We start from the raw sequence: 24,065 nt of genomic DNA on the forward strand, positions 1-24,065 counted from the left end.
GAAAATTTCTTTAGATAGTTTTTAAATATATAGGATGAATACCAGTTTTTGGCCACCTTAGTAATTGTAGTGCAAAGGCTACTTGATATTTGATTAGCAAATCATGAGTTAATAATTTACATTTGGATTGATTAAATTTTTTCTAATCACAATTATGGGTTTTAGAGCATATTGGTTTGAATAATTTTTTAAGTACTTCTAACTTAACTTAATTTGTGGCCAAAACCAGTATATCTACCTTAATCAAATCTGTCAGCTAAAAGAATCTCATTTCCATAAAATAATATTTATAATTTTAAAATACAATATCTAAAAGACAAAGAATATTATCTAATGTATTCTTACATTTGTTATAACATCTACTTTTTCTCCTTTTTGTAACAAGGTATTAATGATTCCAACATGCCCATAACGAGCTGCTGTATGTATACTTCTAGCTCCACTTTTGTTTGGCATATGAAGATATACACCTTTTTTAAATAACATAGTAGCACAGTCCGCATGACCATTTAGTGATGCTATATGCATTAAAGTACTACCATCTTTAGTTCTTTCGAGTATTGATGCTTTAAACTTATCCGCTAATAATTCTATAATGTTTGCATGTCCATTTTCAGCAGCCAAATGCATAGGAGTTCGATCTAAACACAAATACTATGTAAAAACAATATAGACAAAATATTACCAGAATATACAGTGAATATTACATAAAAAAAAAAATGAATTAACTCAATGTTTAGGGCAATATGAACGGTACAAATTAAGAAAATTTATTTTAATGTATCAAAACTTGTTATGGCAATATCTCTAATTCAATCACACATTGAAAAATTAATTGATAAAATATATAGGGTTGTACTAAATTTTTTTCAATAGACTGTACTGTAAAACATTTTTTTACGTATAATAACACTTAATTAATTTATTATTTGTCGATTATTTGACAAACCCAAACCATAAAATTGACTTTTAAAATATTTTTAAAATAGACATTTTGTGAAATGTCTCAATATTTATTTTTAATTATAATCTACCCTACAAATGTCTATTTGAAAATTTTTTTACATTTTTCGTAAATTTATAATTTTTTTTTAATAATTTAAACAAATATGATATGTTATGTTATTTGTATAGTCTTAAAAAGTATATAATTTTCATGATATTATAATTTATTATTTTAAGTTATTTTTATTAAAATAACTTAAAATAATAAAAGTTAATAAAGTTTATAAATAAGTTATTTTTTACATTTTTAACTTTATAATGCTATGACATATTGAAAAGTGTATTGAGCAATATAATTTTTTTATGGGAAATACTATTTTTTAATAATCCCTTTTTCATTCGACATACTTTATCTTAATTAGGATATTAATAATGAACTAGCAGATAATGTAGCTTTTGGAATAGTCCACCAATTTTTTAAAATTAAACAGTATCTAAAGATTTGCATCGAAGCGTTTTTTTTTTTGATAGTGATTTTAATCACTGTCAGATATCATTATACTTAATCCAACTATGCCACGTCACCACTGTGCCGCGACCCCCCTGTGCTGGGGTTTTTTTTAGATTGGTATACTTTTACGTGTTTTAATTATTAGTTACTTACCTTGATTATCTGTTATAGAAGCACTAGCCTTAACACTATAAAAATATTTGACTAAACTTTCATCACCGTCCGCTGAAGCAATGTGGAGAGGCGTTTGACCTTCACCCTATTTAAAAGTATAATTGTACTTTATTTAATGAATAATTTAGAATGTGCCAAAGTTCGTAGATTAAAAAAATTATATCTAAAGAAGCAACAGCACCTCACTCAGATTTATAAATTTAATAGACGAATAAAAACAAATGCCAGTACTATTGTAACTCTATTGTATCGTATAACCATTTTCTTTTTGAGTGCTCTCTTTATTAACTTAATAAAAAATTTGAAAATATAGTTTATTTCATTTATAATAATGAATACAATGGTATTGTTAACTGATTTTGGTTAAAATGTGAGACAAATGAAGTTGCTTCTTAAGCGACGAAATGTTTTCTGACATATCCATTTCTTCAAAAAACATTTCGAGCTCATTGTAGCTCATCTTCAGAGGGATAGTTACTATTTTAATGTTGCAACTATATAAAAATTTTTACCGTAAATATTTTTACTAGATTGAATTGAAGATATGGATATATCTGAAAATATTTCTATTGATAATTTAGTAGATTCTCTGTCAACTAGTTTTGGAAAATTACTGACATTTTGACTATCAACTCCAGCCCCATAATCTATTAAAATTTTAATCATATCGATATCTTTCCTTTTTGCAGCTAAATGTACTGCCATATCTCCTGATTGAGTTTTATATTTTAATTGTTCAGCTGCTTGTGTTGATAAAAGTTCTCGGCACATTGACTGATTACCAGTTTCAACTGCTAATAGTAATGGTATTTTACCATCCTAGATGAATATATATTTTTTAATAAATAAATAATTTTATGAATTGATAAAAATACCCCATCAGCAATTGTACGAATATCTTTACCGCAAGAAGCGAGTAAAACTCTTAGAATACTTGTTGCAGTACCAGTTTGTCTACTTGTTACCATATGAATGGCAGTTTGTTGTTTAGACTATATATAATAGTTAAAATAAAAGTGAGTTAAATCAATAAAAACAAATTACATTGATTTTTACGTACTCCTCCAGGGCAATACACATCTATTCCTTTCTTTGTTAGCAAAAGTTTTATCACGTCTTCTCTGGAATATGTTGCTGCTAAATGTAAAACGTTGAAGTTATCCTGAAAAAAATGTATTAAAATATATTTACCACACTTTATTCAAATAAAAAAAAAATAGTTTATTCTGTATAACTTTATGTTGAAGTACTTTAAAATTTAAATTTTAAGTTAGAATAAAAAAAGCTTTCAGATTTTCTCTACCATTCATTAAAACTTTACAACCCATTTTCAGTGAAACTTCAAAGTTATTTAGTAAAGTTAAAAATACAAGTAAAAATTTCGCGAAAGCTTATTAGAAAAATCTAAAGTCTAATTTTTCAAAGCAAAATGCTTGAACGGATAAGACAGAATATATATAAATATTCCATTTGATAGCATTCTTATGTGATCAATAACAATGGTTACCAAATAATTTTAATCTGAGTTTTTATCGCTGGAATCTATAAAATATTACTTGTGCTATTATCATGTCAAAATATTTTGAAATAATGGGTTATAATTTTAATGGTAATGAAAGTCACTTTTATATTAAATTAATCATGTACAATTTTTAGATAATAGCATTTTCATATTTCCCAGATTGTTTCTCTCGGCCGTCCTCTTCCTCTTTTCCCATTTATCTTCCCTTTCATAATATTTGTTACTAAAGTGTCATGTCTCATAATATGTCTCAAAAACTTAATTTTTCATATTTTCATCATTCTGATAATTAATCCTGGTTCTTCAATCATATTTAATATTTTCATGTTCGATATCCTTTCTCTCCAGCTGATCTTCATCATTTTTCTCCATGTCCACATCTCTAATGCTTCCATTCTTCTTTTATCTAGAGTGCTTAAGGTCCATGACTCACTACCATATAACGCTACACTCCAAACATAGATATTGATAAAAAGCTTTCTAATTTTAATCGATAAGCGCCTGCTTGTTAAAAGAATTTGTTTCTTAGTAAAAAACTTGTTTAGCCAAAGCTATTCTCTTTATTTCTATCGTGTATAACTTGTAAAAAATAATAATTTTTTTATGATAATTAAAAAATTGACGATTTCTTCCATAATAAAATAACTTTTACTCGCAAATCCATATAAACACTAAAAGAAAATATTTGAAAACAATCTTAATGCATATAAAATTACTATCAAGAATTTTTCAATTTATTTAAAAATAATTAATGTAAACATAATGAAATGTGTAATATACCATGATATAATAATAAAAAGTACTCTACTAAGAATCGTGATTTCAAAGATTATTGTTGTTGTAATATGACAATGTATTGATGACACTAATGAAGATAATACGTCTACCCCTCCAGTCTATGCCTATTTGTCTCATCGTTTTAAATAATCTTTTCCAATTAACGTTATCGAATGCCTTTTCAATATCCACAAACGCTATATAAGAGCTTCTATTCATATCTATTCTTCTCTCCAATAATATTCTCAATGCAAGTAACGCTCAATGACATTTATGAATAATGAATTTATAAACAAATGATATATGACATTTTTAAGATATTATACAAAAATCAATTCAATCCGTTCATTTTTCACCGATTTACATTTTGTTTCACACGCTCAAGACGTCAGAGCGCACAGCCCAAAATTTTTGTGACAATTTACGACATAAAAACGATTTTTTTTTCGATTCGCAAACAACACGGCCAAAAAAGCGCCAAAAATTCGAGATCCGGCCATAACTCTGATCGCTATGAGCGATTGAAATTCATCAAATTTTAATGAAAAATAATGATTTTTCGGTATACCAATAACACGTACACGTCCTATTCTATAATAAAACAAGGATAAAACGCTTTACTGGGAAAATTACTTAGCGCGGTCGGATTTTCAAAATTTTTTATAAATAATAAATATTTGGATTATATGGATTTAAATGCAAAGGATTTGGATATTCAACTATTCATCTTCGGCATTGTTATATGGATGAAATTACTAGAGAAATACAAGGAGAGGTGCCGTGGTGCATGTTGTTTGCTGACGATATAGTGTTAATATGAGAAAATAGGGTGAAAATTAAACAAACGCTAGAGGTGTGGAGATCAGCTCTTGAAGAAAAGGGTTTAAGAATAAGTAGAAGTAGGACAGAGTATATAGATTACGAGTTTGACAAAGGAGAACACGAGGTAAGTGAAATGAGGAAATCAATGACAATTAGCGGAGACGTGATAGCAGAGGTGGAGAGTTATTTAGGATCACTTGTGCAAAAGAGAGGAGGTATTGATGAGTTGAATTGGAGAGAAGCGTCTGGCGTCTTACGTGATAAAAGAATTACAATAAGGCTGAAAGGTAAATTCTACAAGACTATAGTAAGACCAGCTATGTTGTATGGTTCAGATTGTTGGGCATATGACAAGAAAGTAGAGCATAGAATGAGTGTAGTAAAGATGAGCATGCTTAGATGGATGAGTGGAGTGACTAAGATCACATTACATTTAACAAATTTAATTTTAATTTTCAGATAAGAGGGAGTATAGATGTAACGTCAATCGTGGATATGATGAGAGATAATAGACTTAGATGGTTTGGTCATGTTATGAGAAGAAAAGAATCGGAAGCCGTAAGAAGAGTTATAGAAATTAATGTTGAAGGAAGAAGAGGTAGAAGAAGACTAAAAAAGAGATGGAGAGATGTTATTAAATGCGATAGGAGGACAGCTGATGTGAGTGTAGAGGACGTGGGAGATCGTGCCAAGTGGAAGTTTAGGATAAGGGTGGTCAACCACAAGTAATTGGGATTAAGGCGTGAAAAAAGAAGAAAAAGAATGTTCAATTTTACTTTTTTCCCTTTGAACTTTTTTTTATTCACGCAGAGTTATTATTAAGATATTATGTTGTATTTGCGCATGGCATTATATTTTGTATATTATATCAAGAAATATTATATGCTATATATAAATAAGTTATATATAAATTTCAGGACGTTTGTAAGTATATAAGCTTGTTCATTCATTACCAGAATAGTACAGCATTGAGAATCTTATTTATATCATATATGATGTATAAGTCATTGAATTTATTGTAAACATTGGGATCCATCTATAACAACTATGCTGCCTAACGTCAAATCATAGTAACTAATACTTTTATCAAAATTAAATTTTTTACATAGTCCCAGGTAATGTAAAATACTGAATTTTTTTGTTATTATTCTATAATATAAATACAATTATTAGAATATTAATAATTATTGTGTATACCAGGGGGATATGGGCGGTTGCTTCCATTGAACTAGCGCTATGAATATTTATTTAAGGTCATTTACTTAAAATACGCCCAATAGGAATAACTTATTTACAAACGTCAAACTTATACCCAATACATTTAACTATATTTTCTTTTTGAATTTTCCTGATTTTAATAATTAAATTTTTATTATATTTTTGTTACACTTATTGTGATATAATATTTTTCCTGCAAAACATTTATCTTACCCGGCGTAACTGGGTAGTTTTACCGGAAACAGTGGCCTACTTACTAGGATGACCCAAAGAGGCTTACGCACAGAAGGCGCGTGATGATCGTAAGCCTCCTCCCTAGACAAGCCTAGTCCTAATTTTTTTTTTTTTATCAATCCGAAAATTGTTTTCAACAAATTTTTCACAATAAATGCCTTTTTCATTCTTCTCTATCATTCACCATAGTTTTGAGCTCCCTGTAAGAAGTGATTCTTGCATCCAGCATGTCTCCATGTCTCAACGCGTGTCCTATCAACTGCTATCTTTTTCTTTTTATATGTCTATCAATGTTCGTTTTTCATCCATTGTCTTCAAAATGTCTTCATTTGATTTTCTATTAGTCCAGCTTATTCTTTGTATCTTTCTCCAACACTACATCTACAGAGCTTCTAACATATTTTTCTTTTTCTTATTAATTGTCCAGGTATCACTTCCATATAATGCTACACTCCTGATATATGTTTGTATAAGCCGTTTTTTCGTTACTATGTTCATATTTTTTGATGTTAGTATTTTTCTCTTTTTAAGGAATGTATTCTTTCCTTGACCTATCCTGCATTTGATTTCCAATCGTCTGTTTTAATGCTACCTAAGTATTTGAAATACTGTATTTGGATCATTTTTTTGTTTCCTTATATTATATTAAATATAATATTAGAAAACAAATAAATAAATAAATAAATCTATAAATTATACACATGATATGTTTTTCTTGTAGCACACTAGAGCTTTCGTCTAGTTGCGTTTATTTTCAGACTATATTCTTTAAAGTCTAATATTCATTACACTTAACGCTGGATTATATTTAAGTGTTCTTCAAATGTTGCAAGAACGACTATATCTTCAATAAAGCGAAGCATTGTAATTAGTATCCCACCTATTTTCACTGCAATTTCTTTTTGTTTTAGCCGAAGTTTTATTGGCGTTTATTGCTCTTTCATAAATACATGGAACAACGCAGGTGAAAGTGGTCTCCCTTGTCTAATACTTTTTTGGATTCTGGCGGTCACTATTGTTACATTAATATTAATAATGGTTTCTCGTTATTCATAAATCTTATAAAAAATACGTCTGTCTTTAAAATCTATCTTTATTTCTTCCAAAATTTTTATGAGACTTGTCCAATTTATGCTATCAAATGCTTATTCTGAATCTACAAAATTTCTATAAGTGATTTTTTGCCTAGTCCTAATATAAATTACTAAACAAAATTAAACAATACTTCACTTTGTATGAGAAGTTTATAGAAAATTTAAAAATTTTAAAAATTTTTTATGCGAGTAATTTTTATTGTTGNATGAGAAGTTTATAGAAAATTTAAAAATTTTCAAAATTTTTTATGCGAGTAATTTTTATTGTTGGGTAATTTCAAAAAAAAAAAAAAATGAAAATTATGATTTCAAACTCTAGAAAAAACTATAATACATGAATTATAAAAATAATACCACTTTATATAAAGTGCAACTGATTTTATAAATACTATCAGCATAATAAAAATTAGTGTATATTTTTGTTAATGTTATAACAAAGGATAATAATGATTACAACCTTGTTTGTGTCTACAATAATGATCTCTTATTTCACTTTACGTGTAATATAATTAACACTTCTAATAATTAGAAATAATGCACAATTATTATACATTATATCTATATTCGTAGAACATAATTCTTTTCCAACAAAAAATTAAAATAAACAACTTAGAGAAATATTCATCAAAGGCATACTGTTTATGTATTATAATACACACGACTCAATCATACCTCGATTAATAGTCACTTTTTAAATCGTTCTTTACAAGAAGAAATCTTTCAATAATTTTTTGAAATCTTTTTTATTTCAATTTTAATAATAAAGCACATTATATTAACACTTATCTTAAGTATAAAAAAAAACCCAGCACAGGAGGGTCGCGACACAGTGGTGACGTGGTATAGATGGATCAAGTATAATGATATCTGACAGTGATTAAAATCACTATCAAAAAAAAACGCTTCGATGCAAATCTTTAGATAGTGTTTAATTTTAAAAAATTGGTGGATTATTCCAAAAGCTTCATAAACTGCTAGTTCCTTATTAATATCCTGATTAAGACAAAGTATGTCGAATAAAAAAGAGATTATTAAAAAATAGTATTTCCCATAAAAAAATTATATTGATCAATACACTTTTCAATAAGTTATAGCATTATAATGTTAAAAATGTAAAAAATAAAATTGAGAATTTTCACACAATAATAGCATTTGGTAGCCATTTTCACCTTGAAGATAAAATAAAGTCCGAAATTTTTTTTTTCCATGATAAAGTATATTACATTAGCTTTAATTTAAGATATATATAAAAGTGTCAGACTTTCCGGAACACTTTCAAAATTTAAGTTGAAAAAGTCAATTTTTTGTGAAAAAGTTGTCATTTTGAATCCCCCCCTGTAGGCAGGTAAAAAGTCAGATTTATAAAAAAAATATACCAAATGATAGGTAAAGACATCATGCATCTACAAAAAAAAGAATTATATTGATCCATACATCTTTCAAAAAGTTATAGCATTATAAAGTTAAAAATATAAAAAAGAATTTTTTTACAAAAATCGTATTTTTTTTATTAAGTTTAATGTCTGTTTTCACCATGAAGATAAAATAAAGTCCGAATTTTTTTTTTACCATTGTAAAGTATATTACATTAGCTTTAATTTAAGATATATATAAAAGTGTCAGACTTTCCGAAACACTTTCAAAATTTAAGTTGAAAAAGTTCTACTTTCTACATGCATTTTTTAGATTTGAACCCCCCTCGTATGTAGGAAAATGGTTGGATTTAAAAAAACAGTATGTCAAATGAAAGATGTATATAAATACTACTCCTCATGAAAAAATTGTACTGATCCATACATTTTTCAAAAAGTTATAGCATAATAAAGTTAAAAATGTAAAATACAAAATCGAAAATTTTCACACAAAAAAATCATTCGGTAGCCATTTTCACCGTGAAGATAAAATAAAGTCCGAAATTTTTTTTTGCATAATAAAGTATATTACATTAGCTTTAATTTAAGATATATATAAAAGTGTCATACCTTCCGGAACATTTTCAAAAGTTAAGTTGAAAAAGTTAATTTTTTTTTAAGAATTTTACATTTTAAATCCCCCCTTGTGGGCAGGTTAAGGGTTAAATTTATGAAAAAAATATACCAATCAAAAGGTAATGATATTACACATCTATATAAAAAAATTTTTTATTGATATGTTTATTTTTGAAAAAGTTATGGCACTTTTAAGTAAAAAAAATTTCGAAAATTTCGAAAATTAGCGATTCTTAAATTTGTAATTTTTTTGGAGGTTTCCCCCATTTACGGGGAACGAGGGCATTTTTTTCAATTTTTGAGGGTAATGTCTTCGACTAGATACAATTTGTGATCTTTTGACGTATCATTGAAAGAAATTGGTTCGGTGAGAGCTGAGAAAAAGTGGTAACAGACACAAAAAAAAAAAAATAAACACAACTTAGTAAAACCAATACCTTCTCAGCTTCGCATCGAAGCTAAAACTGTATTAATGTTATATAAAATGTCAAAATGACTTGTTTACTATTTTATGCTTACTTATTAAGAAACGATAATAGTGTAAGAATAAGACAATGATGAATATCGGTAATTGTATTATTCTTTTATATTACTTAATGAAATCAATGTATTTCAACTATGCTTAGCAGAGATGTACTGACGTCGCTTAGGCGTGTAGTCGATTAATTTTGTTTACATAATCCTTACCGAATAAGCCATAAATGAGCTTATACAGTTCACGTATGGATTAGCAATATACAACATATTACTCGTCATTGTTTGTCTACATATCCTTAACAAACAATGATACAATTCAAATCACTTTTCGCACCACGTTGTAAAGGACACCTTTCTTTCAATTAAATAACTTATATTATCACATGAAATTTTATTACTATGATTCATTATAACAGACCTAAGAGCCCTCTGAGATCTGATGAGCCCTTTGAAATCCGTCAAAGAGTCACTTCTGGTGATTACACTTAAGTAGTTAGCTTTGCTCATTGTTTTATTTTGCAGGTTTTTACTTTTTATCTAATACTCGTATTGTGACTTGATGTCTTCTTCTTTAATATAACTCTGTAGTATAATTTAAAATGCATTTTTGTTAAATAACTATTTATTTTATAACTATTTATATTTTATTTATTCATTCTATTTATACATTAATTCATACTATCATTTAAGATATTTTAAGAACCAAGAAGAATTATCAGGTAAGATTTCTAATCTATAAGAGTCAATATTTATATTATTTTATGACCTTTGAATCACATTCCGAATTAAAGTAACTCTCACTTTTATCCTACCTTTCAATTTTATTACATTTTAATATTTTATTATTTAGTTCAGAAGTAAGCTAGTAATTAACTTTTTATTTCTAATTTATTAAGTTTTGATTTACGATAAATGGAGACACATATTTTGGATTTATTAAATGTTTGAGTTTTTAATTTAATAGTAAATGGAATTTGAATTTTTAATAAAATTTAAAGTTTCAACTTTTTGAATTAATATATATATATAATATAAAAAGGATTATTATTATAAGTTAGCTACTTGATTTTTTATGAAATCGCTTTCATAGCCACAGAGTGTTTATTGTCAATTGCGGCTATCAATAAATATGCTTTTTGTATTTTAATAAACATTTAAATGCTATTTACTATTAAATTAGAAACTCAAACATCTTATTAAATTCTAAATTTTTTGCTATTTATTAAAACATAGTTGACATCCTTGTAATGCATAAGGGATGATAACCATAAGGGATATAAGGAATAATAACCAAAAAAAAAGGTATTTTATTATTTTTATAGTATAAGTAATTGAGTGGGTTATAATAAAATAATCACCTTCTATATTGGATCAAGACCTTAAAAAAATAGAAAGTTTTATAATAATAAAGATTTATTGATTTACTATTGAAAAAGTAATTTGGTTAAAAGATAAAATAGCTTTTTTAATAAGTTTATTTTTCACGAGAACTTACTACCCTATTACTAAAATAAAAATGGGCGTAAGTAATTATATAAAATTATTTTATGGAATAAATTATGATAATAAATATATATGTTTGTATAGATATAGTTTACTTTATAACTTAGCGTGACCAACAGATATTTATAAAAAAAACGTATATATAATAAATTTTTTTGTTGGTTTTAAGTCTAAAAATTATTTTTTGTGCATTGTGGCTTTAAGGATTATCTATTTTATAATTCACATATACACAGAAATGAGAATTTTAGTTCACATGATTTTAATAAAATAGTAAGGTTAATTAAAAAACAGTAGCACAGTATTGACGTGGCGCAGTTGGGACAAGTATAAATGTTACGTGACAGTGATTAAATCACTATCATAAGAAACGCTTTAATGGAATCTGTAGATAATGTTTAATTTTAAGAAATTGGTAGATTATTCCAAAAGCAACATCAACTATTAATTTCCTTAATTATATCCTAATTAATAGTTCTTTGGCTTATAAGTATAATATATGAATAAATAATAATTATAGTTATTAAATTTAGTATGAAATTGATATTCAAAAATTTAATACTGTAATTTTTACTTAAAGTAAAAAAAAAAAAACAAAACAAAAGAACTAATTAATTTGTTAATTATAAATAACCCAACCAAAAATAATAATTTTTATAATTTTATTATTTTTAGTGATTTCCTCCATTTACGAGGAATTAGAAAAACTTTTTCAATTTTTAACGGTAATGTCTTCGACTAGATACAATTTGTGATATTTTTACGTATCGTTGAAAGAAATCGATTCGGTGAGAGCTAAGAAAAAGTGGTAATAGATAACAAAAAAAAATCAATCTAACCTTATAGTAAAATTAATGCTTTCTAAGCTTCGCATTGAAGCTAATATACACACACAATGATGTTTGAAAAATCTTAAAACTTACAATATACTGAATTTTTTGTGTTACAGTAAAATCACAAAGTTTGATGGTGAACAGTCTATCTTTTTTTATGTCTATTTGTTTTATCGGGCAAGGAAATAGGTGAATGATTATTTTTTTGGCACAACTTATTATTTTTGCCACTGTCCGCTACATAAGGTGACCGAAGAATAAATACAATCAAAATCGAATTGTTTATCGATATTGATTTCTCCCAAAAATGCTGGTTATTATTGTTTTGAAATTATCATTAGAAGGGGTTTTTTCGACTGTGCTAGAGCGCACACGTTTCTTATTTTTTTCTCTTTATTAAATGATAAAATAGAACTGTTAACGTCAAACGACCGGGTATTTTTGTTTAAGCATCCAAGTAATCGGATAGGTGTCTTCAAAGATTGAATAAAGTTTTTTTTTATAATTTTATTTATGCTATTTTCTGTGTTTTATTAATTATTATATATCATTGTAATTTATTATAAATCAACTTAATTTTATTTATAAATAAAGAGCACATATTTCCTCTTTTCTTTAGCCCTAATTGTTTTACTATTTGATTTTGTTAAAATACATTTATTTTATTTTTGTCGTCAGCCTTTTTTGGTAGACATAGTTTTTGATGAAATCGTATTTTTGTTCAAATTTAACTTAATTTCTTTTTCAAAAATTAAATAAAATTTCCTTATCTTGACTAAATATTTATTTTGCCCTTAATAAATGTTTTTTCGTCTATATGTTGAGCATTGATATTTTTTTACTTTTTATTTAAATAATTTTTATTACTGGATATTTTAATGCCACTCGGTGTAATCGCAGCTCACACCCCTAATTGTGGCATGCACTGAAATAATTTACTTTGTCATACGATACAATTGATAGACCTATAAATGTTTATATATGCATTTTATATGCCTTAATGAATTAATTTAAATTATAAAATTTTGTATAAAGATTCGTCATGACTAAAATCATTGATGATTTGAAATTATTACATGCATACTCATAGAAATACAATTGAGTAATATTCAGTGCTCTAATGATAAATGAAAAATATGTTTAAAACGTAGTCTAGGAAGGCAATAACTTTTAAAAAAAATAAGTATTTATTACTGTCGAGGTACGCTTGGAAGAAGTGTAACGTCAAAACCATTTTATAGATAAAATATACATGGAAATTTAGTTTATTAAGGAAAATTAAATATTCTTAAAAGTCAAAGCTACACAATTTCACAAATCAGTTCTTCTGTAATAGTAATACTTTATGTTGTCACTGATGATGGTAGTACTGTGACAATTAGCCGATGATTTTTATCATATATGTTATATGAAAGTTATATGAATTCAATCATTGAAAATGTAAAAATTCATGCTTATTTGGAATTTTTTGGCAATGTCAAAACTATCTTATATAGTCGTTTTTATTTTCTGTAATATACAGCATGCTATTGCTAGTTAGTAAAACGTACGGCATACTCGGGGTCACCAATGTAAACTACACAAGGAGAGTTATTTTTTTTTCTAAATTTTTTTCAAAAGTTCTTTATATAATTATAAAATTTTGAAATTATATTTTAATTTTAATATATATAATTTTAATAATTTTTTGATATAAAATTATTAATTTTATAAATCATTGTATCAAATAATTGGTCAACCCCTAAAAAATAGATACTCATAATCGTTTAAAAATATTTTAAAAAATTCCATATCAAAATCAAATTTTTATTGAAAAAAAAAAGTCATCAGAAAAATTATAGACGCACTCATGTATACGGGTCATTCCATGTGAAAACCCCTAATGTATTATGAAATTTATATCATAGACTTCTTAAAGGTCATGGACAACAAAAATAATATTTTAGCTTCGATGCGAAGCTGTGAAGATATTAATTTTACTATAATGTGTGTGTTTTTTTTTGTGACTGTTATAACATGTTCTCAGCTCTCACCTAACCCATTTCTTTCAACAATACTTCAAAAGATCACAAATCGTATCTAGTCGAAGACATTACCTTCAAAAATTGAAAAAATTCCCTCATTCCCCGTAAATGGGGGAAACCTCCAAAAACATTACAAATTTAAAAATCGCTAATTTTCGAAATTTTTTTAATTTTTTTTACTTAAAAGAGCCATAACTTTTTTAAAAATAACCGAATCAACATAATTTTTTTTTTTATAGATGCATGATGTCTTTACCTAAATATACCATTTGGTATATTTTTTTTTATATCTGACCCTTTACTTGCCCACAGGGAGGGGATTTAAAATGACAATTTATTCACAAAAAATTAATTTTTTCAACTTAAATTTTGAAAATGTTTCGGTAAGTCTGTCACTTTTATATATATCTTAAATTAAAGTTAATGTAATTTACTTTATTGTGCGAAAAAAAATGTCGGACATTATTTTGTCTTCACGGTGAAAATGTCTACCGAATGCTATTATTGTGTGAAAATTCTCGATTTTATTTTTTACATTTTTAACTTTATAATGCTATAACATATTGAAAAGTGTATGGATCAACATAATTTTTTTATGAGAAATAATATTTTTTAATAATCTCTTTTTCATTCGACATACTTCATCTTAATTAGGATATTAATTATGAACTAGTAGATCATGTAGCTTTTGGAATAATCCACCAATTTTTTAAAATTAAACAGTATCTAAAGATTTGCATCGAAGCGTTTATTTTTGATAGTGGTTTTAATCACTGTCAGATATCATTATACTTTATCCAACTATGCTATGTCACCACTGTAACACGACCCACCTGTGTTGGGTTTTTTTTTATTATTGCTTTTTACTAGATAGCGCATTTTTTATAATTAAAAATATGAAAAAACAGCCAAATAAACTATCACTGTGGAACCAGCACTGTTTTACTCATATTAAATAATACTTCAATTTTATTCTTAAGTTAATAAATTTTGAATTTTTTTGAACATCAAAATTTTGATTTAAATTTTTTAAAATTTGCAGTATTTTAATAGCAAAATTTGAAGGTCAGAAAATTTTTTTTTTCTTTTCAGAAACTTTTTGTAATGTTCTTTTAAACCATATCATATTTGAACGATTTATAATTCTTTTTGTATCGTTTTACGGTCTTGAACACGCATTGTTTGATGAAAATATCTATTGATGTAATTAAGTTTATGAAGAAAAGTAATGGAGCTTTTCCGAACTTAGCCATTGCTCCTAGGATTTTTTATGAGTCCTAATAACTTAATCTACTACAAAACATTACTAACAGTTTCTGAAAAGAAAAAATAAATTTTAATTAAAAAATTTTTTTACTTTCAAATTTTGCTATTAAAATACTGCAAAATTTAAAAAATTTAAATCAAAATTTCGATGTCCAAAAAAATTCAAAATTTATAAACTTAAGAATAAAATTGAAGTATTATTTAATATGAGTAAAACAGTGCTGGTTCCAGTGATAGTTTATTTGGATGTGTAGTTATAAGCTCTAGAACATAGGCTGTTTTTTCATATTTTTAATTATAAAAAATGCGCTATCTAGTAAAAAGCAATAAAAAAAATATTATTTTTGTTGTCAATGACCTTTAAGAAGTCTATGATATAAATTTCATAAATTTCTGAACTATACCAGCAAACACATTAGGTGATTTCACATGGAATGACTTATAAAGTATACAGAGTGTTACAAACAACAAAAACAATAGAAACCCATTTCTATTTTTACTGAACACCCTATATAGTTATAACGAATATATATGGTCACAGAAAACTAATTACAACATAACAATATAGAATAAACTGTATTTAATATATTACTTTGAATTACCTGGTTTTTAGCTGTAACATCGCATCCCAGTTCTATTAATCTTTCTAAAAATGACGTTTTACTTTCTTTTACTGCATACATTAAAGGCGTCATACCAGTAACCTTAAAAAAAAATCACATTTAATTAAAAATTATGAGCTTGTGATAAGATGACATATTTTTAATGTAACATTAAAATTTAAATTAATAAATATGATAACACAAAGAAAATTATATTTGTATAATTTTTATTGATAAATATTCACTTCTGAGTTCTAATTTAGAAAAAAATAAATTATGATTTGTGTGATCCTATAATTTATCTATTAAGAGTGGTTGAGCATTCACTGACAACTTCAATAACTTTTGATCCAGTTAATTTTTTTGTGCTATTTTATTATAGATTTAATAATAATAATAATAAGTTAATTAATATAATTTTTATAATTAAATTAAAAAAAAAATTAATTTAAAAAATTATGAAAAATTATTAAAAAAAATTTAAAAATTGCCATTTTTGAGAATAGATTTAAAAAAATAATTTGATGAAAAAAATTCTCATTAATGTGTTTGGTAGTTAATTTTCAGTAAAATTTTAAAATTCGTAACTATTTGAATTTTTTTTTATTTATTCAACGGTATCAAACGCTTGCTATGTTATATTAAAAAGGACAGAAGTGAACACCAAATTTTCACACTAATTATGGTATGTATATGGATTTTTTCATGAAAATATTTAACATTCCAATTACTGGATTTAGTTCAAATAAAAACACCCACAATACCTATTATTTAATAAGTAGTTTTATCTTTTTAGAGATATAACTACTTATCTTACTTTTCTTCTGTTCTTATTTCAATACGTATTTCAATGTTTAATATCGTAAAATAAAATAACACATGGAGAATTAAAATTTTATCAAAATTTAAAATGATACATACATATAAGAATAACAAATCAATAGCCGTTCTTATGCGATTACAGTTTATTAGCTCAGAATTAGCTACCAAAGTAAAAAGAACTATTAAAATAATAACTATTTTTTTTTCTATATTATTTGTAATATAAATTTATAAATATATTTTTGGAGAGATTTTATATTGAGTTCTCCACAGTTACAAATGCAAGAAAGAACTAAAAGAGTAATGACCCTCCAAAATTAATATTATTTTCTACAAAAATTGATCTCTCACAATAATAAAAATAATAATGGAATGGTATATCACTCTCTTTTTTTAAAATTATTATATGTTCCTTATTATAAAATAAGAAAAAATGGAAGAATAGAATTAAAAAAACCCAGCACAGGTGGGTCGTGTTACAGTGGTGACATAGCATAGTTGGATTAAGTATAATGATATCTGACAATGATTAAAATCACTATAAAAAAATACCTTTCGAAGCAAATCTTTAGATAGTGTTTAATTTTAAAAAATTGGTAGATTATTCCAAAAGCTACATGACCTGATATTTCCTTATTTATATCTTGATAAAGATAAAGTATGTCGAATAAAAAAGGGTTATACATATTATTTCTCATATAAAAATTGTGTTGATCTATACCCTTTACAATAAGTTTTAGTATTATAAAAAAAAAGGTAAAAAATAAAATCAAAATTATCACACAAAAATAGTATTTAGTAGCCATTTTCACCATGAAGACAAAATAAAGTCCGAATTTTTTTTTTTTCCATAAGAAAGTATATTACATTAGCTTTAATTTAAGATATATATATAAGTGTCAGATTTTCTGGAAGACTTTGAAAAGTTAAGTTGAAAAAGATAATTTTTTGTGAAAAAGTTGTCATTTTAAATCTCCCCCTGTGGGCAGGTAAAGGGTCAGATAAAAAAAAAATATACCAAATGATAGGTAAAGACATCATACATCTATAAAAAGAGGAATTATGTTGATTCGGTTATTTTTAAAAAAGTTATGGCACTTTTAAGTAAAAAAATTTTTAAAAATATCGAAAATTAGCGATTTTTAAATTTGTAATTTTTTTAGAGGTTTCCCCCATTTATGGAGAACGAGGGAATTTTTTCAATTTTTGAAGGTAATGTCTTAGGCTAGATACGATTTGTGATCTTTTGACGTATCATTGAAAGAAATCGGTTCGGTGAGAGCTGAGGAAAAGTGGTAACAGACAAAAAAAAAAACACATCTTAGTAAAACCAATACCTTCTCAGCTTCCCATCGAAGCTAAAAATACGTAGAATCAGTGACTTTATTAAGTCATTATTATTTTTTTAAATCTTTTATTTAATGTTTGTTAAAAGTTGTTAGAAATCGCGAACATTTTAAAAAATAAATATTGATATACAATGGTTATATATTTTAAAGTCTTCCTGTACTTAGGGCACAACTTAGATCGTAAAAAAAGATTGTCATAAGAATGATTATTATCTCTAATATATATTATAATTATTATATTGTTGTTTCAGTTTTTCTAATAAGGTTATGGTAATTTTGAATGAAAAAAAAAAACCATGAATGAGTTAAATCTTTTGTGGATTGTCGTATTGTTTAAAATGCACTATATGCTTATGGAAACGTCATCTCATAACCGAAAACGTGGATACTCCGTAAAAATTTCAAATAAAATGAATCATAAATGGCAATACTAGATTTTTGAGATATTTTCTTCAGTGAAAAAAATGTCAAGAAAAAAACATCTTCAATTAGATGTATTTTACGTTATTTTGATGTATATGAACAATGCTGAGCGGTTATCTTGAACAGACACCAAAAAAAAATGTAAAGTAAGACTCCAATATTAAATGAGTGGTTGAAGAATATCAAAATGTTGACCTTTTTACAGGTTTTTTATGTGTTTTAAAATCATGAAGCTAAAATCAAATACCTTATATAGATAATAAAAATATTTCATACTTTTATGTTTTATTTCACTCTTTATGAATACTATTTTATAACATTTGAATTTTAGCTTAGATGCGAAGCTGAGAAGGTATTAATTTTACTATAATATGTGTTTTTTTTTTGTGACTGTTATAACATGTTCTCAGCTCTCACCTAACCCATTTCTTTCAACAATACTTCAAAAGATCACAAATAGTATCTAGTCGAAGACATTACTCTCAAAAATTGAAAAAAATTTCCACATTCCTTGCAAATGGGGGAAATAACCAAAAAAATTACAATTTTAGAAGTCGCTAATTTTCGACATTTTTTCAATTTTTTCTACTTAAAACTGCCATATGTTTTGGCATGCAAATTTAATAAAAAACTGTTATTTGGTGTAAATGTACAACGTAACTAAAATACATATTTTACTTATTTTAAAATAGTTAAATTTTATTGAATTTGAAGAATTATTTTTATAGTTTTTATTCCAAATTTATTTTTATTATTTTGTTTATTGTAAAATATTATTTTAAAAGAAAAAAATTATAATTAAAATTACTATTTTTTTCACTCGTTATTATAATTAAATATTATGATATTGAATTGCAAAATTACTATACTAAATTTTATATATTTTTTGTTATTTCGTGTAAAAAAGCCTGATTAAACAGTTATTTATTTCTTTATTCGTTTAAATTTACTCAATACTTCCAGTTAGTATTTAGTAAATTTAAATTAATAGTATACTTTTGCTTTTCATGTTATTTCAGTTCATATTCATTAAAGAAAGTTCAAATCATAATATTAATATATAAATTATAGTTTTTAATAGTTTTTTAAACTAAAAACAAAAAAAAGTGTGTATTTTGTACTCCAAGTTATTCTATACCTATATAATTATGTAGTGTAACAATATTTCTCTGGTTTGGTTACATAGGCAAGACATAACACGGCGTACCATTTTAATTGCAATAAAATAAAACTTCATAAACACACAAATGATAATAAGACCAAACGCACAAAACACTACGTAATTACTTAATGTTATTACTATTAATTTTTGATTAATTATTCAAATTTACTGAATAACCACCGTAATTACTATTAATAATAATTACGGTTATAATGGTGGCTACTATTACAAGAATGATAGGAAACACAAAAGACCAACTTTCCATTATCTTTATTTATATTCATGAAAATGAATGAAGCTATATTAAATAATATACATTTATAAATAACTAAAACAAACAGGTTCATTGTTTGAAAACATAAATTAGATCAGTTGTGTTTTATTGTACAACATCCAACCACAGATTATCTAGTCTGTATTAAGACTGACATGGTCCACGGGTAGTATTTTGAGATTAGCTTCCCTATAGAAAATATCACCACCAAAAAGAAACCAGGAAAACTATATGATACTAGTTATGAAAAACGAGTAAAATTTGAGATAGGTTTTAGGGCGTTTGCCCAAAGACCTATCATTTGTCCCTCCTTTAAACTAGACCTACAGACCATAAGAAAAAACACATTTTTTTGAGGTCTCCGGTTATCCTGTATATTATTACGGTAGAATATATACAAAAATAAATAAAGCTAAATTATTACTCTAAGACTAATTGATTAAATTTAAAATTTAATATTGATAACTTCCAAATACTTATTTGGAAAGTAATAATGTATCTATCCAAGGCGTCATTTGATACATTTGCGTACCTATAACTTTGTGTCATCAATTTTTCCTTTAAATTACAGTCTATCTGGTCTTGACTTCAAAAACATTCCAATAAGAGATAATATCATCTCCCACCCTGGGCCATCTTACCTAGTGAGTTCTATGCATATATAAAAAAAAAATAATAAACATTGAAATGTCGCCTTTATTCAAAAAATGTTATTAACCATTTATTTTGTCAGATTCTTTTTATAAAAATAATATTAATATCCTTATTAATAAATAAATAAATTAATAATATTATTTTAACAGAAATCTAAAAGTTAATGATAAATCAACCGCTTTATATGAAAAAATGTTAAAATAAAAAAATTATTATAATTTTGGTTTATGAAATATATCATGCAATACGAAAATAATATAACATTTTTTCATTTAAAGTATTTATCACTTAAACATAGTAAACTAACAAGCCAGGTTATTATAGAATAGAATGAATATCTAGCCACATAGACACGTTTTTTCGATTAGGATTTATGTATGTATGTTTAAAGTCCAAGTTAAAGTTTTCGTGAAGGATCGCGTGTTGCTGAACTATGACCTCTTCCGGTTGTACTAGTTTTTGTGTCCAAGCAACGCGCTATTGCTGTATTTTTGGGTTGGACACCAACCGCACACTTTATTTTATTATTCTTAGTCATAAAATAATACTGTGGGCATAATTTAAGTTTGCAACATGCATGTAGGTTAAGAATTCACGCAAGCACATTATTTTTATACTTACTGGGTCGACAACACCAACCAATGGAGATGACGTCACATCTTCACCCCCAGCTGCTACTAATTTTTCTACTATCTTGATTGCTTGATCCAAAGGTGGCCATTCTGACCTTTGACATAATTGAAGAATTTTTTGAGCAGCTTCTCTCAACGTTGCTCCTGAACTTGGGATTGTAGGAGGTGCTACTGATTCTACAATGTATTATATTTTCTATATTAATGTTCGATGAAATAAGAAAAATATTTAACTTAAAAGTATAAATAAATTACTAACAATATAAAAATAAATGTGTCTGATATATTCTTATCTATCATATCAATTATTTAATCAATTAAATACCATTATCAATAAGTTTTGAAAATTATTTTATATAAAACTATAAATTATAAATTATGAAATAATAGAACCGATAGATATAAAAATAAAAAATCCAGCATATTGGGATCGTGGTACAGTGGGGACGTAGCATAGTTGGGTCCAGTATAGATGATACCTGACATAGATTAAAATCACCATTACATGAAACGCTTCATATGAATCTGTAGATAATTTTTAATTTTTAAAAAATGGATATATTATTCAAAAAGACTTTCCTGAACACTTTCAAAAGGTAAGTTGAAAAATGTGTCATTTTGAATACCCCTGATGGCCGGTAGAGAGTCAGATTTATAAAAAAAAATATACAAAATAATAGTTAATAACTCATGTATCTATAAAAAAAAAAAGGTATATTGATTTGGTCTTTTTTAAAAAAGTTATAGCAGTTTTAAGTAAAAAAAATTTAGAAAAATTCGAAAATTAGCGATTTTTAAATTTGCAACTTTTTAGGAGATTTCCCCTCATTTACAGGGAACGATGGAAATTTATTCAATTTTTGAGGATAACGTCTATGACTAGATTCAATTTGTGATCTTTTGACGTATTGTTAAAAAAAATTGGCTCGATAAGAACTGAGAATAAGTGATAGCAGACACAAAAAAAACATATCATAATAAAAGCTTCGCATCGAAGCTAAAAATACTTTTCATAATTATCATAAAGTAATATGTTGAAAAATGACTATATCTACAATATGAAGGTAATTAATGAAATTCAAACATAATTTGTATCAGTTTTATCTGAAATGATATAATGTTTAGAACACAATGTTTTTTAATTCACGGAAATGAATAGACAAATAAATATAAAATGATTTTATTTGTTATGCAACCCAAATTATAAAACATTAGAAAATATAAGCAAACTTTTAATTTTAATAACTGAAAATTATGCTTATTTTAATTTCTATGAGGGATTTGCTTGGCCTAGTGAGTATGAACATATGTTTCAGCTTACGGAGTCCCGGGTTTCATCTTCAAGATACCAATGAGATTAATCTTGTGATTTTCTCATTGGTTTTGTCTGTTGCAAGTTGGCCATAATACCTATCTCGTCCATCATTGGACAAGCCAAAAATTATCTTTAAATACTTATCATGTTAAAAAAGGCCATCACTCCTTGTAGCATGTTAAGTTCAGGAAATAGAAGGATGTAAAACTGATCATTTTTTTTTTCATATTTATATTTTTATTAATTTGAATAAAAATTACTCTTAGTGGATTAATTCAGGAAGACAGGAGCAATGACGTCTACCCAAATATAATACACTTTTATATACATTGAAATTGATCAGGAGTCTATAGATTGTTTAGTTGGGTTAGAGCTTATGAAAATGGTCTATCTTCTCTAAAAACTTGTCAAAATATAATCCTCATGATCGCTTAAAAAAAGGATACAATTTACCTGACTAAAAAATTTTTAGAAGACTTTAATGTCTAAAATATATATAAAAAGAAAACTTCATCTTTTACCATCCCTAAATTATGGAGTTAAAAAGTTTGTCGTAATGCTTATAATATCGCCGCAACTAAAATTTAAAAATAATTTACTACTTATTTTAGTATAATTTTTAAGCTGTTTGAAAACATGTTATACTCTGGTTATCTTACGAATATAATTATAAAAACTTATTGAGTATTAATGTATATTTTTTAATTACTTTCAAAAGCTAAATTTTGAATATTTTTTTAAATTTTACTTTGTAAATAACTCTGGGACTCCACACGAGTATTTCTCAGTGAGGCCTAGTAATCATATTATTTCATTGGAAATAATTCAAACTATTGATATTTTATAATTTGTATAAATTTTAACGCATTATTTCCAGAAAAAAAAATAAATTTGCAAGTACGCTCACTGGTAGCAATACAAATCAGTATAATTTTTATAGCATGAGTTTTTTAATTTTAATAAAATAAGTAGATAATACTTATTCAATAATATTATTTAATATAAATATAAATTTAATTTGTAACATAAGAAATTGAATTATTAACAATTATTACAATGGGAGTGTTTAAAAGTTAAAATTATTTAAGATCGACTTATTTATATATAATAATTATAAACGTTTTATTAAATTAAAAAATTAGTACTTTATAGTATATAAAAAAATAAATGGTATCTTTATTTTTATATTAATTGTCATCATCATATCTTCTTATAAAAATATTACCAGCATGTTGAGACTTATCGAATTTTATTGTATTATTTATCTCTATTATTCAAAATTTGGTTTAATTTGTGTAAAAAATACGCATAAAATTATACTTAAACTTAAAAATGATCTGTTTTAAAGATCAAGAAAGTCTACAGAGTGATCCATTTATCACGAACTACTCAATTACTTGCAAAATAAATAAAATATTGAAAAAAATTATTTGGTTGCATATAT

At 25.7% G+C, this 24,065-nt stretch overlaps 1 protein-coding gene across 3 annotated transcripts in view; it reads right to left on the bottom strand.

Annotated features, from left to right (window-relative positions):
* Positions 1-24,065, bottom strand: part of LOC126909876 (ankyrin-1) — a 76,352-nt gene that overhangs the window by 50,851 nt on the left and 1,436 nt on the right. For 2 of the 3 annotated variants that reach the window (XM_050692291.1, XM_050692305.1), the window contains exons 2-8: positions 21,296-21,483; positions 15,991-16,092; positions 2,691-2,792; positions 2,506-2,622; positions 2,249-2,449; positions 1,610-1,715; positions 346-641 (exon numbers count right to left, since the gene is read on the bottom strand). In XM_050692291.1, coding sequence (XP_050548248.1) covers positions 346-641; positions 1,610-1,715; positions 2,249-2,449; positions 2,506-2,622; positions 2,691-2,792; positions 15,991-16,092; positions 21,296-21,483 — 1,112 coding nt within the window. Of the gene's footprint in view, positions 1-345; positions 642-1,609; positions 1,716-2,142; positions 2,450-2,505; positions 2,623-2,690; positions 2,793-15,990; positions 16,093-21,295; positions 21,484-24,065 lie in introns of those variants that run through there. The other variant, XM_050692298.1, reaches the window with a different exon arrangement.

The sequence above is a fragment of the Daktulosphaira vitifoliae genome, unplaced genomic scaffold, assembly GCF_025091365.1.
Source record: "Daktulosphaira vitifoliae isolate Bord-2020 unplaced genomic scaffold, ASM2509136v1 Scaffold_1, whole genome shotgun sequence".
NCBI lineage: Eukaryota > Metazoa > Arthropoda > Insecta > Hemiptera > Phylloxeridae > Daktulosphaira > Daktulosphaira vitifoliae.